Source organism: Podarcis raffonei, chromosome 10, assembly GCF_027172205.1.
Source record: "Podarcis raffonei isolate rPodRaf1 chromosome 10, rPodRaf1.pri, whole genome shotgun sequence".
Taxonomy (NCBI): Eukaryota; Metazoa; Chordata; class Lepidosauria; order Squamata; family Lacertidae; genus Podarcis; species Podarcis raffonei.
The window spans coordinates 76,091,996-76,112,546 of NC_070611.1; the positions used below are offsets into that span (position 1 = coordinate 76,091,996).

A 20,551-nucleotide genomic window follows, 5' to 3' on the forward strand; every position below is an offset into this window, starting at 1 on the left:
AGGTAATAAGCCTGAGGCACCTGCTTCTGCTCTTCCAGAATGTTTATGCCTTGTTATCAAGAAAAGATCACTTGATAATGAGAAATCATGCCTTTTAGTGTCACCCGCCCAGTATTGCGGAATACTCTGTCAACAGAGATTCAGCAGGCAAGTATTATTATTATTATTTACTGAATTTACATGCTGCCCTATACTCGGAGTTCTCAGGGCAGTTCACAGAATTAAATCAAAATATAAAACCACAATATACATAATCAAAAAAACAACGCAATAACACTCACCCTCCCCCCAAAAACCCACCTTTTAAAAAGGGCATAAGAGTACACCTTTCCATGCTGGTTAACTGATGCCTGTTTTTAACCCTTTAGAACGTTTTACTGCATGTTTTATCTATTTTTGTTGTGAACTGCTTTTAGTTTTTTCTTAATGAAATAGTGCTCTATATTTTTATAAGTAAATAAAACAAAACACTCCTTGCTTAATTCCAGCTTGTCAAAGTAACCGAGGCCACAGCCCACTCTCTGGGCACAGAATGGAAGATTACAAACGTAAGGAACATTTTATCCACTTCCTGGTTTCAAACACAGCTGCCCAGTTTGCATGTAACGCTCACCCAAGCCATGGCTTTGAGCAGGCAAGCAAATGTGCGGGTTCCTGGAGTGATGGTCATGGTACTGTTGCTGCAACGCTATCAGATGCTAAGCCGTGGTTTGGGTCTGCATGATGTGTGAACCCAGCTTTGTGGTTTGACTTAAGACGAACCATGGGTGGTAATCCAAGAGCAAACCCCAGTTACAGCTCATGGCTAGTTTCACTCCTGGCTTAGCCCCAGGTGAGGGAGGGATGCTGCAACCTTCTCTCGGGGAACTGGCACATTTGCTCTTTGTGCATTACTTGCAAGGCAGGCTAATGCCGTGCAGTGTGAAAGCAACCCCAAGTCACATGAGAGCTGTAGAACTGGTGCGCTGGAACCAGCAAGACAAGCGGCGGTACCAACAATTTCTAGCTTATGGGAAGTCCAAGGGGCAGAGACTGAGAAGAGGAGGCTGCCTTTAAAGAGCACCTGCAGGAGTGGCGGCAGAGCCAGATTTCGGTTTGATGAGGCCCTAAGCTACTCAAGGTAATGAGGCCCTTCATATGTCCAGCTGTCCTTTGTCAACAACAAATTGTGGCTGTTTTTTGTGTTGAATATATGGTATATGGTAATTTATGGACCTAATAGGTATCTCAAGCCATTTGCACAGGTTGCCCTGCAACCAGGGCATGCAGAATGTGGGCACCCACTCTACAGAAAGGAGCAAACCAGTGATATTTGAGGGAGCAGGCTAGCAGGCGGGGCCCATGACTTACATCCTAGGAGCCTACACAACACAAAACACTGTTGCTGTAGGTAGGTTTTATTTTATTTGTTATTTGTCTTATATTTTGGAAATGTACATCCAGGTGCTGTCTTTCTTTAACTTTTGGGGGGCCCCCAAGAGAGTGGGGCCCTAAGCTTTAAGCTTGCTTAGAACTACCACCAGACTTTTAGAAGACATCTGAAGGCAGGCCTGTTTAGGGAAGTTTTTAATGTTTGATGGCATACTGTATTTTAATATTTTGTTGGAAGCCGCCTAGAGTGGCTGGGGAAACCCAGCCAGATGGGAGGGGTGTAAATAATATACTATTATTATTATTATTATTATTATTATTATTATTATTATACGTAAATCTTGCTGCAAGACAAGCAGAGGGTACCAACAGTTTCCAGCTTAGGTGCAAGGCAACAGAGACCCAAATGGAGCTCCCAAACAGGAAGGCCTTTCCTGTGCCTTGATGGGCAGACACCTGCAAGCGGAGCAGAGAGAAGGGTGACCAAGCCGCCGTTAAAGACACAGGAGCAGACAGATGCAGAGCTCATGGCAACCTGGCCTGGATCTGCTGCGAGGGACATGCCAGGCTGGACAGTTGCATGGGCACTTTTGAGAAGGCAGCTTCGGGGCGGGGGGTCACAGAGAGTGGCTTCCCACCGCTGCCCCTCCGTTCCCAGCTTCAGCAGGCCGAGGTTCAACAGGTGCAGCCACGCTGGCCTGAAGATGCCGCAGGTCTACAGAACTGTAGCGCTGGAAGGGACCACTAGGGCCATCTAGTCCAACCCCGTTTTTTTGAGCCACGCACCGAGATTGAGCTCTACCGGCTGAGCCATGCCTGGGCCGGCCTGAGGCTGCCCCTGTTGGACTTCTGCCTTCCTCCCTCCAACAGAGGAGGAGGAAGAGCTACTGCCGCCGCACCCTGCGGTTTTAGCAGCCGCACAGCAGGCCGAAGTTCAACGGCCGCTGAGCTACACCGGTGGAACTTCTGCCTGCGCGCCTCCCTCCCTCCCCTCCCCCCCAACGGAGGAGCAGCCTAAGGGCTCGCCGAGCTCCCTCCGGGCGGGCGGAGAGGGGCAGCCTTGCCTGGCCGGGCCCGGCAGCAGACTCACCGCTCTTCTCCTCAGCCCGCGTCCTCTCCGGGTTCCGGCCACATCAGCACCGGAAGTGCCCTGGTCTCTGCCCCCTCGGCGCTTCCGGGTTTCTCCCTTCAAGCACCCGCCTCTCGTCCAATCAGAACCCGGGTAGCTCCTAGACGGACGGATCGCCCCTCCAACCGCAGCGCAGGGCTTGGGCCGTTGCCGGGGTGACGGCCCGGCCGGCGCAGCCGCGTCGCGCCACCTACGCGTCCGCCAATCAGCAGGGCGGGATTCTCTCTCCTCCTCCCTCTCTTTCCCACAAAGCGAGCCGCACGAAAACAAAACGCAAGGAGCCAATCAGGAAGCGAGGTCTCCCCCTTCCACCGGCGCAGGGAACCAATCAGCGGCCGCGCTGCGGAGGCGGGTCTGAAGTTGTAGGCCAATCAGGGTAGGCGGGCGACGGCGGCTGTCTTTCCAGGCGCCGCTTCACTCCGGAAACTTCCCGCGAGGAAGCCACGCCCCCTCCGAGGGGCGGGGAAATGGTTTTGCATATGGTAATTTATGTTAATATGTCAGGGCCTGCAGTTTAACTGTTATGCGCTTAATATTAATAAGGTAGAATTAAAAAGAAATTGCGAGGAGGAGCCAATTTCTGAAGTGAAATTTATACTCAAATTCCATTAATTAACCAATAATAATAATAATAATAATAATATTTTCTTATTGTCATATCAAAATTATTGTTGCTGTTGATTTATTATTATTCTTTTGTTTTTATTACCTTCACCTTCAAATCACCTTTCATCCCATAGGATCCCAGGGCAGTTAATTATTAACAGCAATTAACTAATAAATTACACAGCTTTTGGGGCTTATTGATGGGGAAGGATTTTGTTGTTGTTGTTTTTTAGTAAAGGTTTCTTTATTGGTGGTGGAGGGTGAAATTAACAAATAGGAATTGACATGTGTTTGGGTTTTTTTCCCCAGCTGCCCGCTCTCCCTGCTCTGTTGTCAGTTGCTGAGGCTGATGTTAACGGAGAAATCTGGGGGATCCCTTGGGCAAAAAACGAGGACACCAGCCAGGAATACCAGAGCAAAAGAGCAGCCAGTAGGCTTGGTCTTTATTGAAGACTGTCGCGACAGGACTCCCACCTGCCACCACGAGGAACAAGATGGAAGCCCCAAACAAAGGAGAATCCAAACTTTTATTAGCTGCTAATCCCCATGTTAAAAGGTAAAGGTAAAGGTACCCCTGCCCGTACGGGCCAGTCTTGACAGACTCTGGGGTTGTGCGCTCATCTCACTCTATAGGCCGGGAGCCAGCGCTGTCCGCAGACACTTCCGGATCACGTGGCCAGAGTGACGAAGCTACCCTGGCGAGGCAGAGCCGCACACAGAAACGCCGTTTACCTTCCCGCTAGTAAGCGGTCCCTATTTATCTACTTGCACCCAGGGGTGCTTTCGAACTGCTAGGTTGGCAGGCGCTGGGACCGAGCAACGGGAGCGCACCCCGCCGCGGGGATTCGAACCGCCGACCATGCGATCGGCAAGTCCTAGGAGCTGAGGTTTTACCCACAGCGCCACCCGCGTCCCAATCCCCATGTTACACCCCCCCAAACTACATCACTCATACATCATGGGTACATCATGAAAGGGGAGGTCTGGTGGCAGTAATCTGAGCATCCTGGACCCTGCCCCATGGTTCCCCTTGCCCTCCACCAAACACCCATGAAGTGAAACAAAAAAGATCTCTACATTTCCCTGTTTCCAGCCAAGTTAACCATACCCTTATTCCTGGAATGGCTACCTGTCTGGCACTCAGGTATCAGGATGCCAGGAATTATCCCTCAGGCAGAGGGGCTGCTGAGTAGCTGAGCTCACATGTCTATATGCATTTCTGAAGTTACCCCAGTGAGCCAGTACACAGATACATTTATCAGTGAATTGTGACATTTGGTATTGTGCAGCAAAGCCCCTTTGAATAGATAGGAAGAAACTATGATGAAGTGTTTTGTGGGGACAAATCACAAAAGTGATGGTGCTGATTTTGGTAGTGGGCTGCATGAGCATGATATCTGCTGGAGGGACAACCCCCCCACCACCTATACATAAATTCCTGCAACACTGAAGAGCCCTGTCTACCCACAGCCGCCCAAGTCTCTTCCTTTCCAGGACAATTTCCCCCAAGGAATCGGAGGCTGTGCCTTCCTGAGAGCCCACCTCTCCTCCTCCCTCTTCATGCCTCCCCTGGTTCTGGAAGACGAAGCAGGAAGGGAGCTTGTCACAGGAGCAGCAGGAGAAGGAGGCAATTGTGACTCTTCACCAGACTGATTCCTGTCTGCCTCTTGGCCCCTCTCCTCTCCTGCTTTCGCTTCTGCTTATTATTCTGGACTTCTCTCTGCCACCAACTCTCCCTGCTCACTAAGCCCTGTAGCCTCTTCACATTCCAACACTTCCTTCTCCCCCTAGTCCTCTCTCTCTGGCCCCTCATCCTTTTCCCACCACCTCTTCCTGGGATCTGAGCCTCCTTCCCTTGGGGGCTCCCCAGCAGGTTCCTCCCATGCGTCCAACCAGTCCATGATACCCTCACCACCACCCCACCCACAAATAATAATAATAATAATAATACTGTAATATGTTTCAGATCTGATTGCAGGATGTGATTTCTTTCCGCAGGGCCTGTAAGACAGAGTTGTTCCGCCTGGCCTTTGGCTTGGAGTCAATTTGATTCCCTCCCTCTCTTTCCTTTTTCCTTTCTCCTCCTGTGATGAGACTGCATTTTAATGTTGTGTTTTAATCTTGTTTTTAAGTTGTATTCATTCAACTTGTTTTTATTATTGGTTGTTAGCTGCCCTGAGCCCGGCCTTGGCTGGGGAGGGTGGGGTATAAATAAAAAAAGTTTTAATTATTATTATTTCCTGCAATACCTTTTAAGGACAGGGTGGTCGACCCACAGGCCTACAACAACTTTTGTTTTATCAAAACCATTTCCCCCCCATTATTATTAGGGGGTGTCCTCGACCAAAAACTTCCAGAAATTGTACGCAGAGTCTGGGGCATAGATCTTGAAATGCTTTGCTCCCATATGAAGACTCCGTGTTACTATAAGACATCAATGATCTTGCTGGCATGTTCATCATAATTGGAGGACCCTGGAGGTTAGTCGTTTCATCCAACATATGTCTCCCCAAAATATGTCCCGAGAATTGCAATGGCGTGTAAAAAGAAAGGAAGAAGAGGTCAGCCTCTGTTCATCGTTTGGTGCAAATATCTGATTAACCCCCTCACCTTTAGCTCCCATAATAGCAGCGCTTTCTTGGATTATTCTTCCCTCTTCTTTTCTTTCCGTTCCGTGCATATCGTTGAAGCTTTAAAGGCCTCTAAATGGGTCTGAGATCAGATTAGAAGGCTATAATTGGCTTGGAAAGATCTCCCCCAGTGCTGCTTAACATGATTTGGATGTCTATTGTGAAAACAGAAGGGAGCCAGGAGCCGGTCCTGTAGCAACCACCAGTGGGAGAGGGCGGCTGCTGCTGCTGCTGAGGGTCTCCCCGTGGTCCACCTCCACACAGAATGGGAAGCAATGGCAGCAGGACACTGGATGACCTGCAGACGTTGGAGATTCACCACTGGTACAAGAAGTTCATGACGGAGTGTCCCTCTGGGCAGCTGACGGAGCATGAATTCAAGCATTTCTTTGGACTCCGAGGCCTGGACCCAGAGGCCAACCAATACATTGAGCAGATGTTCCACACCTTCGATATGAACAAGGTAGGCCAAGGCTGCTGGGCTCAGCTGCACCAGTTTTCCAAAGCCAATGAACTAGCTGTGGTGGCCACCAAAGTAGCAGTGACATTTTAAGAGTAGCAGAAGCAGTTCAAGGACACCCCAGAACTGTGTAGGCGGTTCTTCCTTCCCCCCTGCCCCCCAGGAGCATACTTTGGAAACACCTTTCGGAATGGTGAAAAGAATGTACCAGGTGCCGATTGGCTAGCTCCCGTAACATCACCAATACTTCCTTGCATTCACTAGAGCAGTTTTGTCATTGATTTTTAAAAGGTGAATTTGGTGAGCATAGGATGGTGGATGAGGTGTAAATGCCCACAAATGTTTTAAATTGCTTTTTATTTATCTTATTCTCATTTTGTGTGTTGTATGCCGCCTTTTTATACAGAAATATTTCAGCGTACAAGTAATAACAGATAGAGGTACGAGAATATGAGATAGCTCATATTCTGCATGGTAGGCAGGTTATAGCTAAGGGCTGATCCTCTGGCTGTATATATACCCTGCTCAGGAACACTTCGATCATAGGTCCTCCTCTGGGAAACTTGAATTCCACTTCTGACGCCAGTGTTGCACGCCACCCCAATCTCTTAGCAATGTGGCATTCCAAGTGTTCCAGGCGCTTTCCCCTAGGGTTTGTGTTTTCTTTTGGAATGAGGCACAGCAGAGACTGGTGTCTTTATGATGTATGGTTCATTTACACATATACACAACCTGAGCCTACAAGGGAGCATTAACACCCCAGAAGTGTCTTGTTTCTCCCATAGCCACAGCCTTGGGATTCAAACAGAAATAAAGCATTGCTTGCATGACTGCCAGGTCCAAAGAAATGCTTGAGTTTATGCTCCATTAGTAAGACACAATCATGAACAACTTGTAGAAAGGGTGGATCTCCAATGTCTGAAAATTCAGATGGTGTGTAAAAAGAAGCAATGCAAGAAAGAAAGAAGAGGTCAGCCTCTGGTCAATTTTTGGTACAAATATCTGATTAACCCCTTCACCTTTTCTGATTAAGCTCCCGTAATAGCAACCTTTTCCTGGATTATTCTTCCCCGTTCTTTCCATTCCCTCTTTGTATCATTGAAGCTTTAAAGGCTTCTAAATGGGTCTGAGATCAGATTAGAAGGCTATAATTGGCTTGGAAAGATCTCCCCCAGTGCTGCTTAACATGATTTGGATGTCTATTGTGAAAACAGAAGGGAGCCAGGAGCCGGTCCTGTAGCAACCACCAGTGGGAGAGGGCGGCTGCTGCTGCTGCTGAGGGTCTCCCCGTGGTCCACCTCCACACAGAATGGGAAGCAATGGCAGCAGGACACTGGATGACCTGCAGACCTTGGAGATTCACCACTGGTACAAGAAGTTCATGACGGAGTGTCCCTCTGGGCAGCTGACGGAGCATGAATTCAAACATTTCTTTGGACTCCGAGGCCTGGACCCAGAGGCCAACCAATACATTGAGCAGATGTTCCACACCTTTGATATGAACAAGGTAGGCCAAGGCTGCTGGGCTCAGCTGCACCAGTTTTCCAAAGCCAATGAACTAGCTGTGGTGGCCACCAAAGCAACTCTGGAGGTAGCGGTGACATTTTAAGAGTAGCAGAAGCAGCTCAAGGACACCCCCAGAACTGTGCAAGCGGTTCTTCATCCCCCCCCCCAGAGCATACTTTGGAAACAACTTTCGGAATGGTGAAAAGAATGTAGCAGGCGCCGATTGGCTAGCTCCCGTAACATCACCAATACTTCCTTGCATTCGCTACAGCAGTTTTGTCTCTGATTTTTTTAAACATTGGTGAATTTGGTCAGCATCACATGAGCGATGAGGTGTAGGTGCCATTGAATGTTTTTAATTGCTTTTTTATTTTTCCTATTGTAATTTTGTGTGCTGTATACCACCTTTTCATACTTTTAACGAAATGTGGCTATAGATATTTCATTACACGAGTATAACAGATAGAGGTACAATGGCAAGTAGATATAGATAACTCATCTTCTACGTGCTGATCCTCCGGTTGAATTTCTGTGTGCGTTACCTGTAACACAAGTTGCAAATTCCATCTCGCGCTATGGGTGAAAAAGAAAACCCGTCTGTGAGCGATCAAAAATTAGTACCAAGCTCATGAACATAATTTAGCTGCTTTGGTTTCTTGTTTTGTTTTTAAGTGCTTTAAAAGCAAAATGCAGCAGAAAGGAACTTGGGGTGTTGTCACCCCAAATCCCTCCTCTGTAGAAAAATTAGGTCTGGGCGGAACAGCATGAGAATCTTAGGAGAAAGTAACAAGGAGGTGTGAATCTCATCTCTGCCTGGATGGGACATCCATTGGGTTGTTGTTGTTTAGTCGTTTAGTTGTGTCCGACTCTTCGTGACCCCCTGGACCAGAGCACGCCAGGCACTTCTGTCCTCCACTGCCTCCCGCAGTTTGATCAAACTCATGCTGGTAGCTTCAAGAACACCATCCAACCATCTCATCCTCTGTCGTCCCCTTCTCCTTGTGCCCTCCATCTTTCCCAACATCAGGGTCTTTTCCAGGGAGTCTTCTCTTCTCATGAGGTGGCCAAAGTATTGGAGCCTCAGCTTCAGGATCTGTCCTTCCAGTGAGCACTCAGGGCTGATTTCCTTGAGAATGGAGAGGTTTGATCTTCTTGCAGTCCATGGGACTCTCAAGAGTCTCCTCCAGCACCAGAATTCAAAAGCATCAATTCTTCGGCGATCAGCCTTCTTTATGGTCCAGCTCTCACTTCCATACATCACTACTGGGAAAACCATGGCTTTTCATCCATTGGGAGACTTGTGCAAATTTCCTTGAGCTTCCTGAAAGGAAGAGAAGGATAAAAGGCAAGCCAGGAAGACCCTGGTCTGTTCCTGCCCAGCTCTCTAACACACCCCTGTGGTCCACTGATTTGGTTAAAATGCACAGTGCAAGAATGAGGACTCCAGATCTCTGGGTAGCACAATCCGTAATGCCTAACCCAGCCTTCTCCAACTGGTGCCCCCCAGACCTTTTGGACTACAGCTCTTGCTGGCCCCTCGCAACGGCTTAAAGCTCTCTGAGCTCGGCTCACAGGTCACAGGTGCTTGCTTTGGCTTCTGGAAATCTTCCCTGCGTGCGAACCACCCACCCAACCTCAGCTGTGTAAAGCTGTCCTACAAAGGCAGGCTGAAGGAACTGGATGTGTTCACCCAAGAACAAAGAGGATTAGACCGGAGGGGTGGGGGAGACAAGAGATGAGAAGACAGCAGGAGGCTGGAGTGCCTTCCGCTAGACGAGGGATGGGCACAACAGGTTGCAATGATCTCCATCGTCTCAGTGGAAAGAGAGGGTCTCTCTCTTTTTTTCTTTTTCTTTTAAAATGACTTTTAATGGTTTTACAAACCGATCACACAATTAACATTCTTGAAAAACATTGCAAATAAAACAAGATTCTTTTGAATTGATAAGGAAAATTCTAGGTTGAGAGACTACTCAACAGCCCAGCTTGTCAGGGTGCAAGTTCCCCGTGGGTCCATGCGGTCAGTAAAAGAAGGAAGTTCCAGCCAAGTAATTTGGAGCAAAACAGTGGTCAGTAGACCACAATCTTTATTGTTGCGCAACAGGTCCCCACAGGAGCAAGAACCCCAAGCATGGGGTGACATCAGCTTTTAAAACTTCCCACAATATCCCAGAGTTACAGTTTATACAGTGTTGTGTACTGAGCTGAATCCTAGAACAATAGGATCCAGAATGCAGCAGTCTGATCAGTCCGCAGGAGCCACCCAATCAGGGACCTGATTGGCCTGCAGGAGCCCCACCGCGTCATTTCCAATACAGAATCTTAGGAATTCCTCCCCTCCACTGATTCTTTAAATATCTATATCAACTGCATATTATGTTGTTGTTGTTGAGTCATTTAGTCGTGTCAGATCCTTCGTGACCCCCTGGACCAGAGCACGCCAGGCACTCCTGTCTTCCACTGCCTCCCGCAGTTTGGTCAAACTCATGCTGGCAGCTTCGAGAACACTGTCCCACCATCTCGTCCTCTGCCGTCCCCTTCTCCTTGCGCCCTCCATCTTTCCCAACATCAGGGTCTTTTCCAGGGAGTCTTCTCTTCTCGTGAGGCGGCCAAAGTCTTGGAGCCTCAGCTTCACGATCTGTCCTTCTTATAATCTGCATATTTTAGTTGATCCAAATTTCTGTTCTCCATCGTTTCCAAAGTCTTTGTAACATTGCAGGAGTTATTTAAAGGCTACCAAAGAGTTCAAGTGTTTACAGTGTTCTTGTAAATATCTATGTATATTTATCCCAATCTCTACTGAAGTTTCGGTCTTTCTGATTTTCCACGTCAGTCTTGTCATCTCTGCGTAATCTAGTAGCTACTAGATGAAGCTACTGGAAAGAGGGGGTCTCTGAAGTAGACCTGAATCAGCTCCGTCCCGCACCTAGAGCACATGCTCAAACAGTCTGGTGGTGCATCTTCAATTCTTTGTGTTTGTGGCTGGGGAAGGCAGCAACCCTGACCTCTCCAATGTTCCAACTCAGGTGGTTAAAAAAGCAAGACTGCCTTTGCTTCATTTCTATCCCACCCTTTCTCCAAGGAGTTCAGTAGCGTGTATGCTATGCTTGCCACTTTCCTGTATATTAATAATAAATAATAATAATAATTTATTATTATTATTTGTTATTTATACCCCACCCATCTGGCTGGGTTTCCCCAGCCACTCTGGGCAACTCCCAACAGAATATTAAAAACACAATAAAACATCAAACATTAAAACTTGACATGAGCCAACAGTGTGACGCGGCAGCTAAAAAAGCCAATGCAATTCTGGGCTGCATCAATAGGAGTATAGCATCTAGATCAAGGGAAGTCAGAGTGCCACTGTATTCTGCTCTGGTCAGACCTCACCTGGAGTACTGTGTCCAGTTCTGGGCACCACAGTTCAAGAAGGACACTGACAAACTGGAACGTGTCCAGAGGAGGGCAACCAAAATGGTCAAAGGCCTGGAAACGATGCCTTATGAGGAACGGCTAAGGGAGCTGGGCATGTTTAGCCTGGAGAAGAGGAGGTTAAGGGGTGATATGATAGCCATGTTCAAATATATAAAAGGATGTCACATAGAGGAGGGAGAAAGGTTGTTTTCTGCTGCTCCAGAGAAGCGGACATGGAGCAATGGATCCAAACTGCAGGAAAGAAGATTCCACCTAAACATTAGGAAGAACTTCCTGACAGTAAGAGCTGTTTGACAGTGGAATTTGCTGCCAAGGAGTGTGGTGGAGTCTCCTTCTTTGGAGGTCTTTAAGCAGAGGCTTGACAACCATATGTCAGGAGTGCTCTGATGGTGTTTCCTGCTTGGCAGGGGGTTGGACTCGATGGCCCTTGTGGTCTCTTCCAACTCTATGATTCTATGATTCTATGAAAAGCTTCCCGAAACAGGGCTGCCTTCAGGTGTCTTCTAAAAGTCAGATAGTTGTTTATCTCCTTGACATCTGAACAGTCTTCAACGCCAACCAGCCAGGTCACAATTTGCACCAGCCTCTGCTCTCCCTGCCTAGTTTTCTTAATTCTGCCCTCCATACCTCCTCTGCTTTTCTCCTGCTCCCCCTCCCCAGGATGGCCATATTGACTTCATGGAGTACGTGGCTGCCCTCAGCCTTATCCTGCGAGGAAAGATGGAGCAGAAGCTGCGCTGGTACTTCAAGCTCTACGATGTGGATGGAAACGGCTGCATTGACCGCAGTGAGCTGCTCAATATCATCCAGGTAACAGAGAACTCTGTTTTCTTGCAAAGGGCGCCAGTGCTGATTTCTAGAGAGGGAGTTTAGAATGTGTCTGCAGGTTAGCCACTTCCTCATCCCAGACGTTGGAGCGGCAAAGGAGAATGCCGCTCTGCACAGTCTCAGAGACACACTCTTCTCACTGCCCCTTCACGTGCTCAAAGGCTAAAAACTCACATCCCCAAAGAGAGGCGGTTGATCCCAACCATAGTAGTTGCTGGTGAGCAGCAACAGGAGAGGGCTCTTAATTTGTAATTTATTTATAAAAATGTGCCATAAGAAAATACAGTGGTACCTCAGGTTAAGTACTTAATTCGTTCCGGAGGTCCGTACTTAACCTGAAACTGTTCTTAACCTGAAGCACCACTTTAGCTAATGGGGCCTCCTGCTACCGCCATGCCGCCGGAGCACGATTTCTGTTCTCATCCTGAAGCAAAGTTCTTAACCCAAGGTACTATTTCTGGCTTAGCGGAGTCTGTAACCTGAAGCGTATGTAACCTGAAGCGTATGTAACCTGAGGTACCACTGTATATCAAAGCGGTTTACAGCAAGGCAAACAAAGCTATACAATAAAAACCACAAAAGAGCTAAAAACATACATTGGTTAACCATTGTGGAAGGATGGTGTCTGGGGCTGAGTCTACGCTAATCTATTTTAAAAAGCTAAGAAAAAATACATTATATAGCTAGCTCTCAATGCAAGTTTACATTGACTGCTGTACAGCGCTGCCTGGTGTCACCTTTTTATATCGCAGTTATAATGTTATAACTCACGAGTATAGATTGGTCCTTTACTGTCTGCATAGGGTTCGGGCAGAATAGAAAAGTTTTCAGTAGGCGCTTGAAAGTTGGCAAAGAAGGCGCCTGCTGCATCTCCGGCGACAGAGAGTTCCACAGGACCGGAATGGTGAAACTAAAAATTGGGGCCTCATCCATACCTCCGGTTGTCCCGTGTCTAGAAATCACAGGTCCAAGCAGTTTTCCACTCGACCCATTTTCTCAGGGAAAACCTGCTCTTTGGTGCTAAATCAGGGCAAACGTCAGTCCAAAGAAAACCCAAAGTGCCGTTTGGTCCCATTGAGCACTAAAGAGTGGTTTTCCCCAGGGGAAAGCAGCGGGGCAACAGGAAACGTTGGGTGAGCCCTTGGTTTCTTGGAGAGCACTGGGGTGAGTTCTGCCCGTGATGGCTCTGCTTCACCTTCACAGCTGGAGGCAGCGGTGCTTTATAATGTCATTGGCTGGAAACTGCAGGAGGGGGAGAAAGTGCTCTTGGGTTCGAATCCTGATTACGTGTTTCCCATTAGGGCAACTGGTTGGCCCCTGTGAGAACAGGAAGCTGGGCAATATGGACCCGTGGCCTCATCTAACGGGTGTTTCTTATGTTCTTACATTGTTGTCAAATGAGCCTTGACAGCTTGGAGAATGTTCCAGCGACACTCCTGCAAATTATCTTGGCAACTGAGCTGGGATATGGTGGTTCAAGCGACCCCAGAACTCTCTAAGTTGTCCAAGGCATTGTAAATTCATACAAGAACTTTGAGGCTGGCTCCACTGTAAGTGGCCTTCAATCCTCGCTTGTGGGCTGCTTCTTTCCCCAGGCCCCCTGCTGCACCTCTGGTTGCCCCATCATCTTGTTCATTTTGCTGGCCATTTTCCAAACCTTTTCCAACTCCACCCAGGGTTCCCCTTCACAGCCATGTCCTGATTTTTCATTTTCCCCCTATTTTTATTTATTAAATTTGCACACTGCCCTATACCCGCAAAATAAAATAAACAAACCCAAAATACATAATCAAAATGGGAACAACCCAATAACCCCCCCTCCCACAACTCATTTTATTTTAATAAATTTATTTATTTGTTTTTCAAGTTAAAATTTTACAATCACAAACATACAACACACAACATAAAGACAAGGTTCCAGAGAACTTCCATCCTCCCCTTTGTGGCTCCTGTTATTTAATCATTTTCTCCTACATCTTTTATAATAATGCAAATCTTTTACATTATATCCAAAATTCACCATTAAACTACAAGTGTTATTCCCACAACACATTTTAAAAGGGCGTTGGGTGTCAATCAGCCAAAGGCCTGGTTAAAGAGGAACATTTTTGCCTGTCGTCTAAAGGTGTATAATGAAGGCACCAGGCAAACCTCCCTGGAGAGAGCATTCCACAAACAGGGAGCCACTGCAGAGAAGGCCCCGTTCTCGTGTTGCCACCCTCCGGATCTCTCGTGGAGGAGTGACGCGAGAAAGGGCCTCAGAAGATGATATCAGGGTCCGGGTAGGTTCATATGGAACCTATGCTTAGTTTGGAAACAAATGTTTTCTTTTGATCCCACATTGCTGTGAGGGATGGCCTTTAAAAGCTCTCCTGACTCTTGTTTTCTTCCCCAACCTGTTAATATCTTATTGGTATATTTTACCTTGTAAGCGAGGGTTGAGCTTCTCCACATCTTCGCAGATTCCTTCAGGCAGGTATGTTGGGTCTGTGTGCCTTGCTCTGGCCCAACCCTTCCCCGTTCATCCAAGTTGGTGGCCATCAGGGCCTCCTGAGGCAGCGAGTTCCATAGTTTAACTATGCATGGCATGAATTTTCTATCAGTCCTGAATTTTCCAACATTCAGCTCCGTTGAATGCCCACAAGTTCTGGTGTAATGAGCAAAGGCGACAGCCATGGTTTTATTTAGGTGATTTCTATCCTAACCTTAGGGATGTGGGTGGCGCTGTGGGTTAAACCACTGAGCCTAGGACTTGCCGATCAGAAGGTCGGCAATTCGAATCCCCGCGATGGGATGAGCTCCCGTTGCTCGGTCCCTGCTCCTGCCAACCTAGCAGTTCAAAAGCACATGAAAGTGCAAGTAGATAAATAGGTCCCACTCTGGCAGGAAGGTAAATAGCGTTTCCATGCGCTGCTCTGGTTCTCCAGAAGCGGCTTAGTCCTGCTGGCCACATGACCTGGAAGCTGTACGCCGGCTCCCTCGGCCAATAAAGCGAGATGAGCGCCGCAACCCCAGAGTCGGCCACGACTGGACCTAATGGTCAGGGGTTCCTTTACCTTTTCCTTTATTCTAACCTTTGCACAAGACACAGGTAGGATTCCAAGAAGGCAAAACAAAACTAAGGCAATATATAAAACCCACAAAATAGCATTGTTCCTAAAACACGCATCAGAGCAACTCAAGGTTTGCAGCTGCTGTTGCAATTAACTAACGAGACATTTTGCTAGGGCAGGGGACATTCTCAACTCATTCTGGGTTTCTGTACATTAGCTGTTGCAATTGCTGATATTAAACAGCAATTGTAAACAATGATTTTTATGCAGCAGTTGTTTATGAATTGAACCAAATAAGCGCCAAACTCTTCCATTTCAGGCAATCCGTGCCATCAATGGCTGCGACCACGAGACGAGCGCAGAGGAATTCACCAACCGTGTCTTCAACAGGATTGATGTCAACGGCGACGGTGAGACCCCCCTCCCCCGAGACCCTCCCCGCTGGCTCTGAAGCCCTTCCCCAGGCCCACCCTGGTCCCGCAGTCCGTTGCAAACTTCGCTGCCTAGAACTCTGCAGGTTCCAAACTCTGGGCCAAAAAGAGCAGAGCTTGAACCCATTGCACAGACACCCTCCCCAACCCTGAACAGGGCCCTCCTCCCTTCACCACATGGGCCTCAGAATAGAAGGCAACCCTCTCACCTATCCCACATCCAGCTGGCAGCGATGGGCGAACTACACATTATACACAAATGCCCATAACTGGGCCCTGAGAACATCTGGGGCTCTGTGGAGAGGGAAACTCTTTTTGGAAGAGAGAGGTCAGACCTCACCTGGAGTACTGTGTCCAGTTCTGGGCACCACAGTTCAAGAAGGACACTGACAAACTGGAACGTGTCCAGAGGAGGGCAACCAAAATGGTCAAAGGCCTGGAAACGATGCCTTATGAGGAACGGCTAAGGGAGTTGGGCATGTTTAGCCTGGAGAAGAGGAGGTTAAGGTGTGATATGATAGCCATGTTCAAATATATAAAAGGATGTCACATAGAGGAGGGAGAAAGGTTGTTTTCTGCTGCTCCAGAGAAGCGGACACGGAGCAATGGATCCAAACTGCAGGAAAGAAGATTCCACCTAAACATTAGGAAGAACTTCCTGACAGTAAGAGCTGTTCAACAGTGGAATTTGCTGCCAAGGAGTGTGGTGGAGTCTCCTTCTTTGGAGGTCTTTAAGCAGAGGCTTGACAATCATATGTCAGGAGTGCTCTGATGGTGTTTCCTGCTTGGCAGGGGGTTGGACTCGATGGCCCTTGTGGTCTCTTCCAACTCTATGATTCTATGATTCTATGGTTAGCACTGAGGACAAGAGGCAGGAAGAAAAGGAGGAAGAACCTGTTTTCATAGAGTCATAGTTGGAAGAGGCACCAAGGGTCATCTAGCCCAACCCCCTGAAGTGCAGGAATCACAACTTCTCTGCTCAGTACTTCTTTTTTTTAAAAGGTTTTGTTACATGCACTTGTTAGAGGATAAGAGTCTAAATCAGCTGGTGTCCTGCAACCCACATAATCCCAGACCATAGATCATGCCAATCAGGGTTAGTGGAAGGTTTAATAAACTCATCCCCAATGCCTCTTACCCTATTAAAAAAACAACATTATTCAGAATAGAGGTTTGCACAACCCACCGTGGAAAGTAAATAACACAATAAAATGCAAAACCGTAACAATTAATTGTACATTTACTCAAAATCCAATAAAAACTATTTAGTTTAATTTTCAACAGAATGGATGAACTTGAGCTAGAGATACCAGCTGTTCAAAGTCTGATAGTCATTTACAAGTGCAGCACCCACTGCCTCCCAGGGGACTGTACTATCCAGTTTGGAAACCACTAAATTGGTCCAAAACATCTTGAGGGCACCAGGTTGGGGAATTCACCTTCTCTAGGTTTTTGTTTTGCTGTGAGGCTCAGATCACAGCGAACTAGTTTCTTGCTCTACTGAGTTTTGAAAATGCTAAACCATATTTTAACCAGTAACCCACGTTTTCTCATTTGAGTTCTGGCTAAAGTTCAGTTGACAGGACAGAGTGACAAGGCAGTACCACCTAAACAACCCCTGGCTGGGAGTTCAGGGGATCTGACTCAAAGTATAGTTTGCTAGGCCAAAGTGAAGACTTTGCAAGAAGGCTCCTCCACCAGCCTTGCAAATCCGGAGCTCGCAGGAGCATCCCTGAAAAGGTCATGCAGCAAAACAAAGATAACCTTCCCTGATCCAGAGCTCTGCAGAGAAGAGTTGCAAGGAAGAATGACAAATTTTTTTTCCCCTTCCAGTAGCACCTTAAAGACCAACTAAGTTAGTTCTTGGTATCTGAAGAAGTGTGCATGCACACGAAAGCTCATACCAAGAACTAACTTAGTTGGTCTTTAAGGTGCTACTAGAAGGGGAAAAAAATTTTGTTTTGACTATGGCAGACCAACACGGCTACCTTTCTGTAACTGGAACTAAGGAAGAATGACGCATAGTTACTTTACTGAGTTTGCTGCAACCAGATCTGGAAGGGCTGTGGCTCAGCGAGTAGAGCACTCGCTTTGCATGTAGAAGGTCCCAGATACTTGAAAACATAAGAAGACCCTACTGGATGAGGCCAATGGCCCACCTACTCCAGCATCCTGTTCTCACAGTGGCCAAGGTGCCTAAGTGGGGAACCAGGAAGCAGGATTGGAGCACAAGAGCCCTCTCCCTTCCTGGGATTTCCAGCAACTGGTACAGCGGTCCCTTGGTTCTCAAACTTAATCCGTTCTGGAAGTCCGTTCCAAAACCAAAGCATTCCAAAACCAAGGCGTGCTTTCCCATAGAAAGTAATGCAAAATGGATTAATCCATTCCAGGCTTCTAAAAACAACCCCTAAAACATGAATTTAACATGAATATTACTATCTAACAATTATGAGACCACTGATCCATAAAATGAAAGCAGTAATCAATGGATTGTAAAGGTAAAGGGACCCCTGACCATTAGGTCCAGTCGCGAACGACTCTGGGGTTGTGGCACTCATCTCGCTTTACTGGCCAGGGAGCCGGCGTACAGCTTCCGGGTCATGTGGCCAGCAGGACTAAGCCGCTTCTGGCGAACCAGAGCAGCGCATGGAAACGCCGTTTACCTTCCCGCCGGAGCGGGACCTATTTATCTACTTGCACTTTGAGGTGCTTTCGAACTGCTCAATGTATTGTACTATAAAATAAATAAGACAGTATTGTAGATGATAAAAAATAATAAAAATTTCTTGCCTGCACTGATGATAGTCATTGTTTGGATGGAGGGCTTTTATCCATTTCTGCAGTCACACAATCAATCAATCAGTAGCTGAACTGGGTTCCACACAGTCACAGAAACAAAAACAAATTAATCAAAAAGCCTCAAAAACAAAAACGCAAATTAAATAGCAAAAACAAAAGCGTCAAACTTAATCCATTCCAGAAGTCCGTTTGACTTCCAAAATGTTTGAAAACCAAGGCGCAGCTTCTGATTGGTGCAGGCAGCCCGGAAACAATAGCTGACAGCTGAATTGGATGTTCGGCTTCCGAAAAACATTCAAAAACTGGAACACTTACTTCCGGATTTTCGGCGTTTGAGTACCAAGGCGTTTGAGAACCAAGGCCCCACTGTATTCAGAAGCATTTTAGAGGCAGAGCCTAGCCATCAATAGCCCTCTCCTCCACAGATTTATCTCATCCTCTTTTAAATCCATGTAGATTGGTGGCCATCCCTGACTGTTGTGGGAGCAAGTTCCATAGTTTTGTTACCGGAATAATTCGAGGGCTCCCTTGGACAAAAAGTAAAGACACCAACCAGAGTAAATTGGAGCAAATCAGCAGCCTGTAGGCTTGGCCTTTATTGAACTGTTGCAACAGGGTGTTCCCCTCATTTGCAAGAGAAAGGAAAGACCCAGAAAAATGGTGTGCAAGACCTTATAAAACCTTTTGAAATTCCCATCCTCTAGGTCAAGCCCACCCCCAGAAACATCATGCATACATTACAGAAAGGAGGGGTTGAGGGAGGAGTTGGTGGTAACCTGAGTGTCCTGTCACCTGGCTGGTTCCCGCTTTCCCCCTCCCCATGAGTCATTTTCTGATGACAAAAGGTAGTCGCAGTTTCCTGCCCCCAGAGGGAAGAGCTGATCATTGTCCTTTGTTCCAGTCCATGCTGAATCCACTCCCATATGCAAGTTCTTTGTGATCTTGATTGTCTTCTGTCTGGGATCATCAGGGTTGGCATAGCAACTGGGCAGGGCTCCTGTGGATGTGCTGGGATGGTGAAGGGATTATGGCTGGCCTGTATCAAACCTTCCCCATTTTGTAGTCCTTCCTTCATGGAGTAAAATAAAAGTGGAACAGTGCAAATCCGATGTATGGTTGATTTTCTATGAATTTATAACAGAAGCGTAGCGTATGTAGTGTGTGAGTGTGAGTGTGTGTGAAGTTTGTACAAACTGAATGATGGGGGTGGGGGGGGCTCCTGCTACAGTTTTAACTCTCCTTCAAGAAAAAATGAAAATGGACTGGAGGGGGAAGCCCGTTTTCTCCTTCTCTCACTGTCTCCTGTTTCTCTGCCCCTCAGGTGAGCTATCTCTGGAGGAGTTCATCGAAGGCGCGAGGAAAGACGAGGAGTTCATGGAAGTGATGATGAAGAGCCTGGACTTGGATCACATTGTGTCCATGATCAACAGCCGGCGGCGAAACAGTGTCTAGCGGCTGGGCAGGGATACAGGGGAGGAAGTGAGCTTCCTCAGGTGTTGGAAGCAGCAGAGAATACCTGGAGGAGGAGGAGGAGGAGGAGGAATCCCGGAGGGTAGATGCGTTTGGTGGAAGGGGAGCAAGGTGCATTTGCAGAACAAGCAAAAGAGCATGACCTGAATGGATAAGTGGTCCACAGGCCATTTTCTCCCCGTTCATCTGCTCTCCCGACTGCCTAGACGTGGGAGGTTAAGCCAGTCTGTCCTCAGAACCACAGGCTGGGCGTGGGGCCTCCTAGTTTTATGAACACAGCACACTCTGTATGCACTGCTAGGGAAGAGTAGCTTTTAGATATCTTCATGGAAGCAGTAGGAGGTTTCTAGGCAGCCACGCTTCTCCTTTTCTCAAGACTCTCGCAGTTAGAAGGTTAGTTGCTGGGGCAGGTCTCGATGGGGCTCTTGACGCACAGTGAGCGAAGCCACCTCTGCCAGCACAAACACACCTGTCTGCGCATGTCCACCTCCCTTGGCCGCTGGCTGCGAAGGATCACCTTTGCGGTGCCTGCGGGCTCCTTTCCAGGAGGATGAGCCCCCCAGAAAGGAGATAAGGCTGCCTCAAGCAGTGAATATGGGGGTGCCATTCAGGGTGCCAAGTTGAGCCATGGGCCTAGTCCAGGAGTCCCCTGGCACAAGCCTGGGAGATGCCCAGGAGTCCAGAATGAATTGGGCCCTCTTAGTGGGAGTGGGAGAAAAGCAATGACAAACCTAGACAGCATCTTAAAAAGCAGAGACATCACCTTGCCAACAAAGGTCCGTATAGTTAAAGCCATGGTTTTCCCAGTAGTGATGTATGGAAGTGAGAGC

General features: G+C 47.6%; 2 protein-coding genes across 3 annotated transcripts in view; one reads left to right on the forward strand and one right to left on the reverse strand.

The window, feature by feature from the left end:
- Positions 1 to 2,620, reverse strand: part of GOLGB1 (golgin B1) — a 42,743-nt gene extending 40,123 nt beyond the window's left edge. The window contains exon 1 of one of the 2 annotated variants that reach the window (XM_053404825.1): positions 2,462 to 2,620. The gene's annotated coding sequence lies outside the window, so the exon portion shown is untranslated. The remainder of the gene's footprint in view (positions 1 to 2,461) is intronic. The other variant, XM_053404824.1, reaches the window with a different exon arrangement.
- Positions 2,621 to 6,638: 4,018 nt separating this feature from the next.
- On the forward strand, positions 6,639 to 20,018 carry LOC128421777 (guanylyl cyclase-activating protein 1-like). The gene is made up of 4 exons (XM_053404962.1): positions 6,639 to 7,703; positions 11,801 to 11,950; positions 15,341 to 15,431; positions 19,573 to 20,018. The coding sequence occupies exons 1-4, from the start codon at positions 7,506 to 7,508 to the stop codon at positions 19,701 to 19,703; spliced, it is 570 nt and encodes a 189-aa protein (XP_053260937.1). The 5' UTR covers positions 6,639 to 7,505; the 3' UTR covers positions 19,704 to 20,018.
- The last annotated feature ends 533 nt before the right edge of the window (positions 20,019 to 20,551 follow it).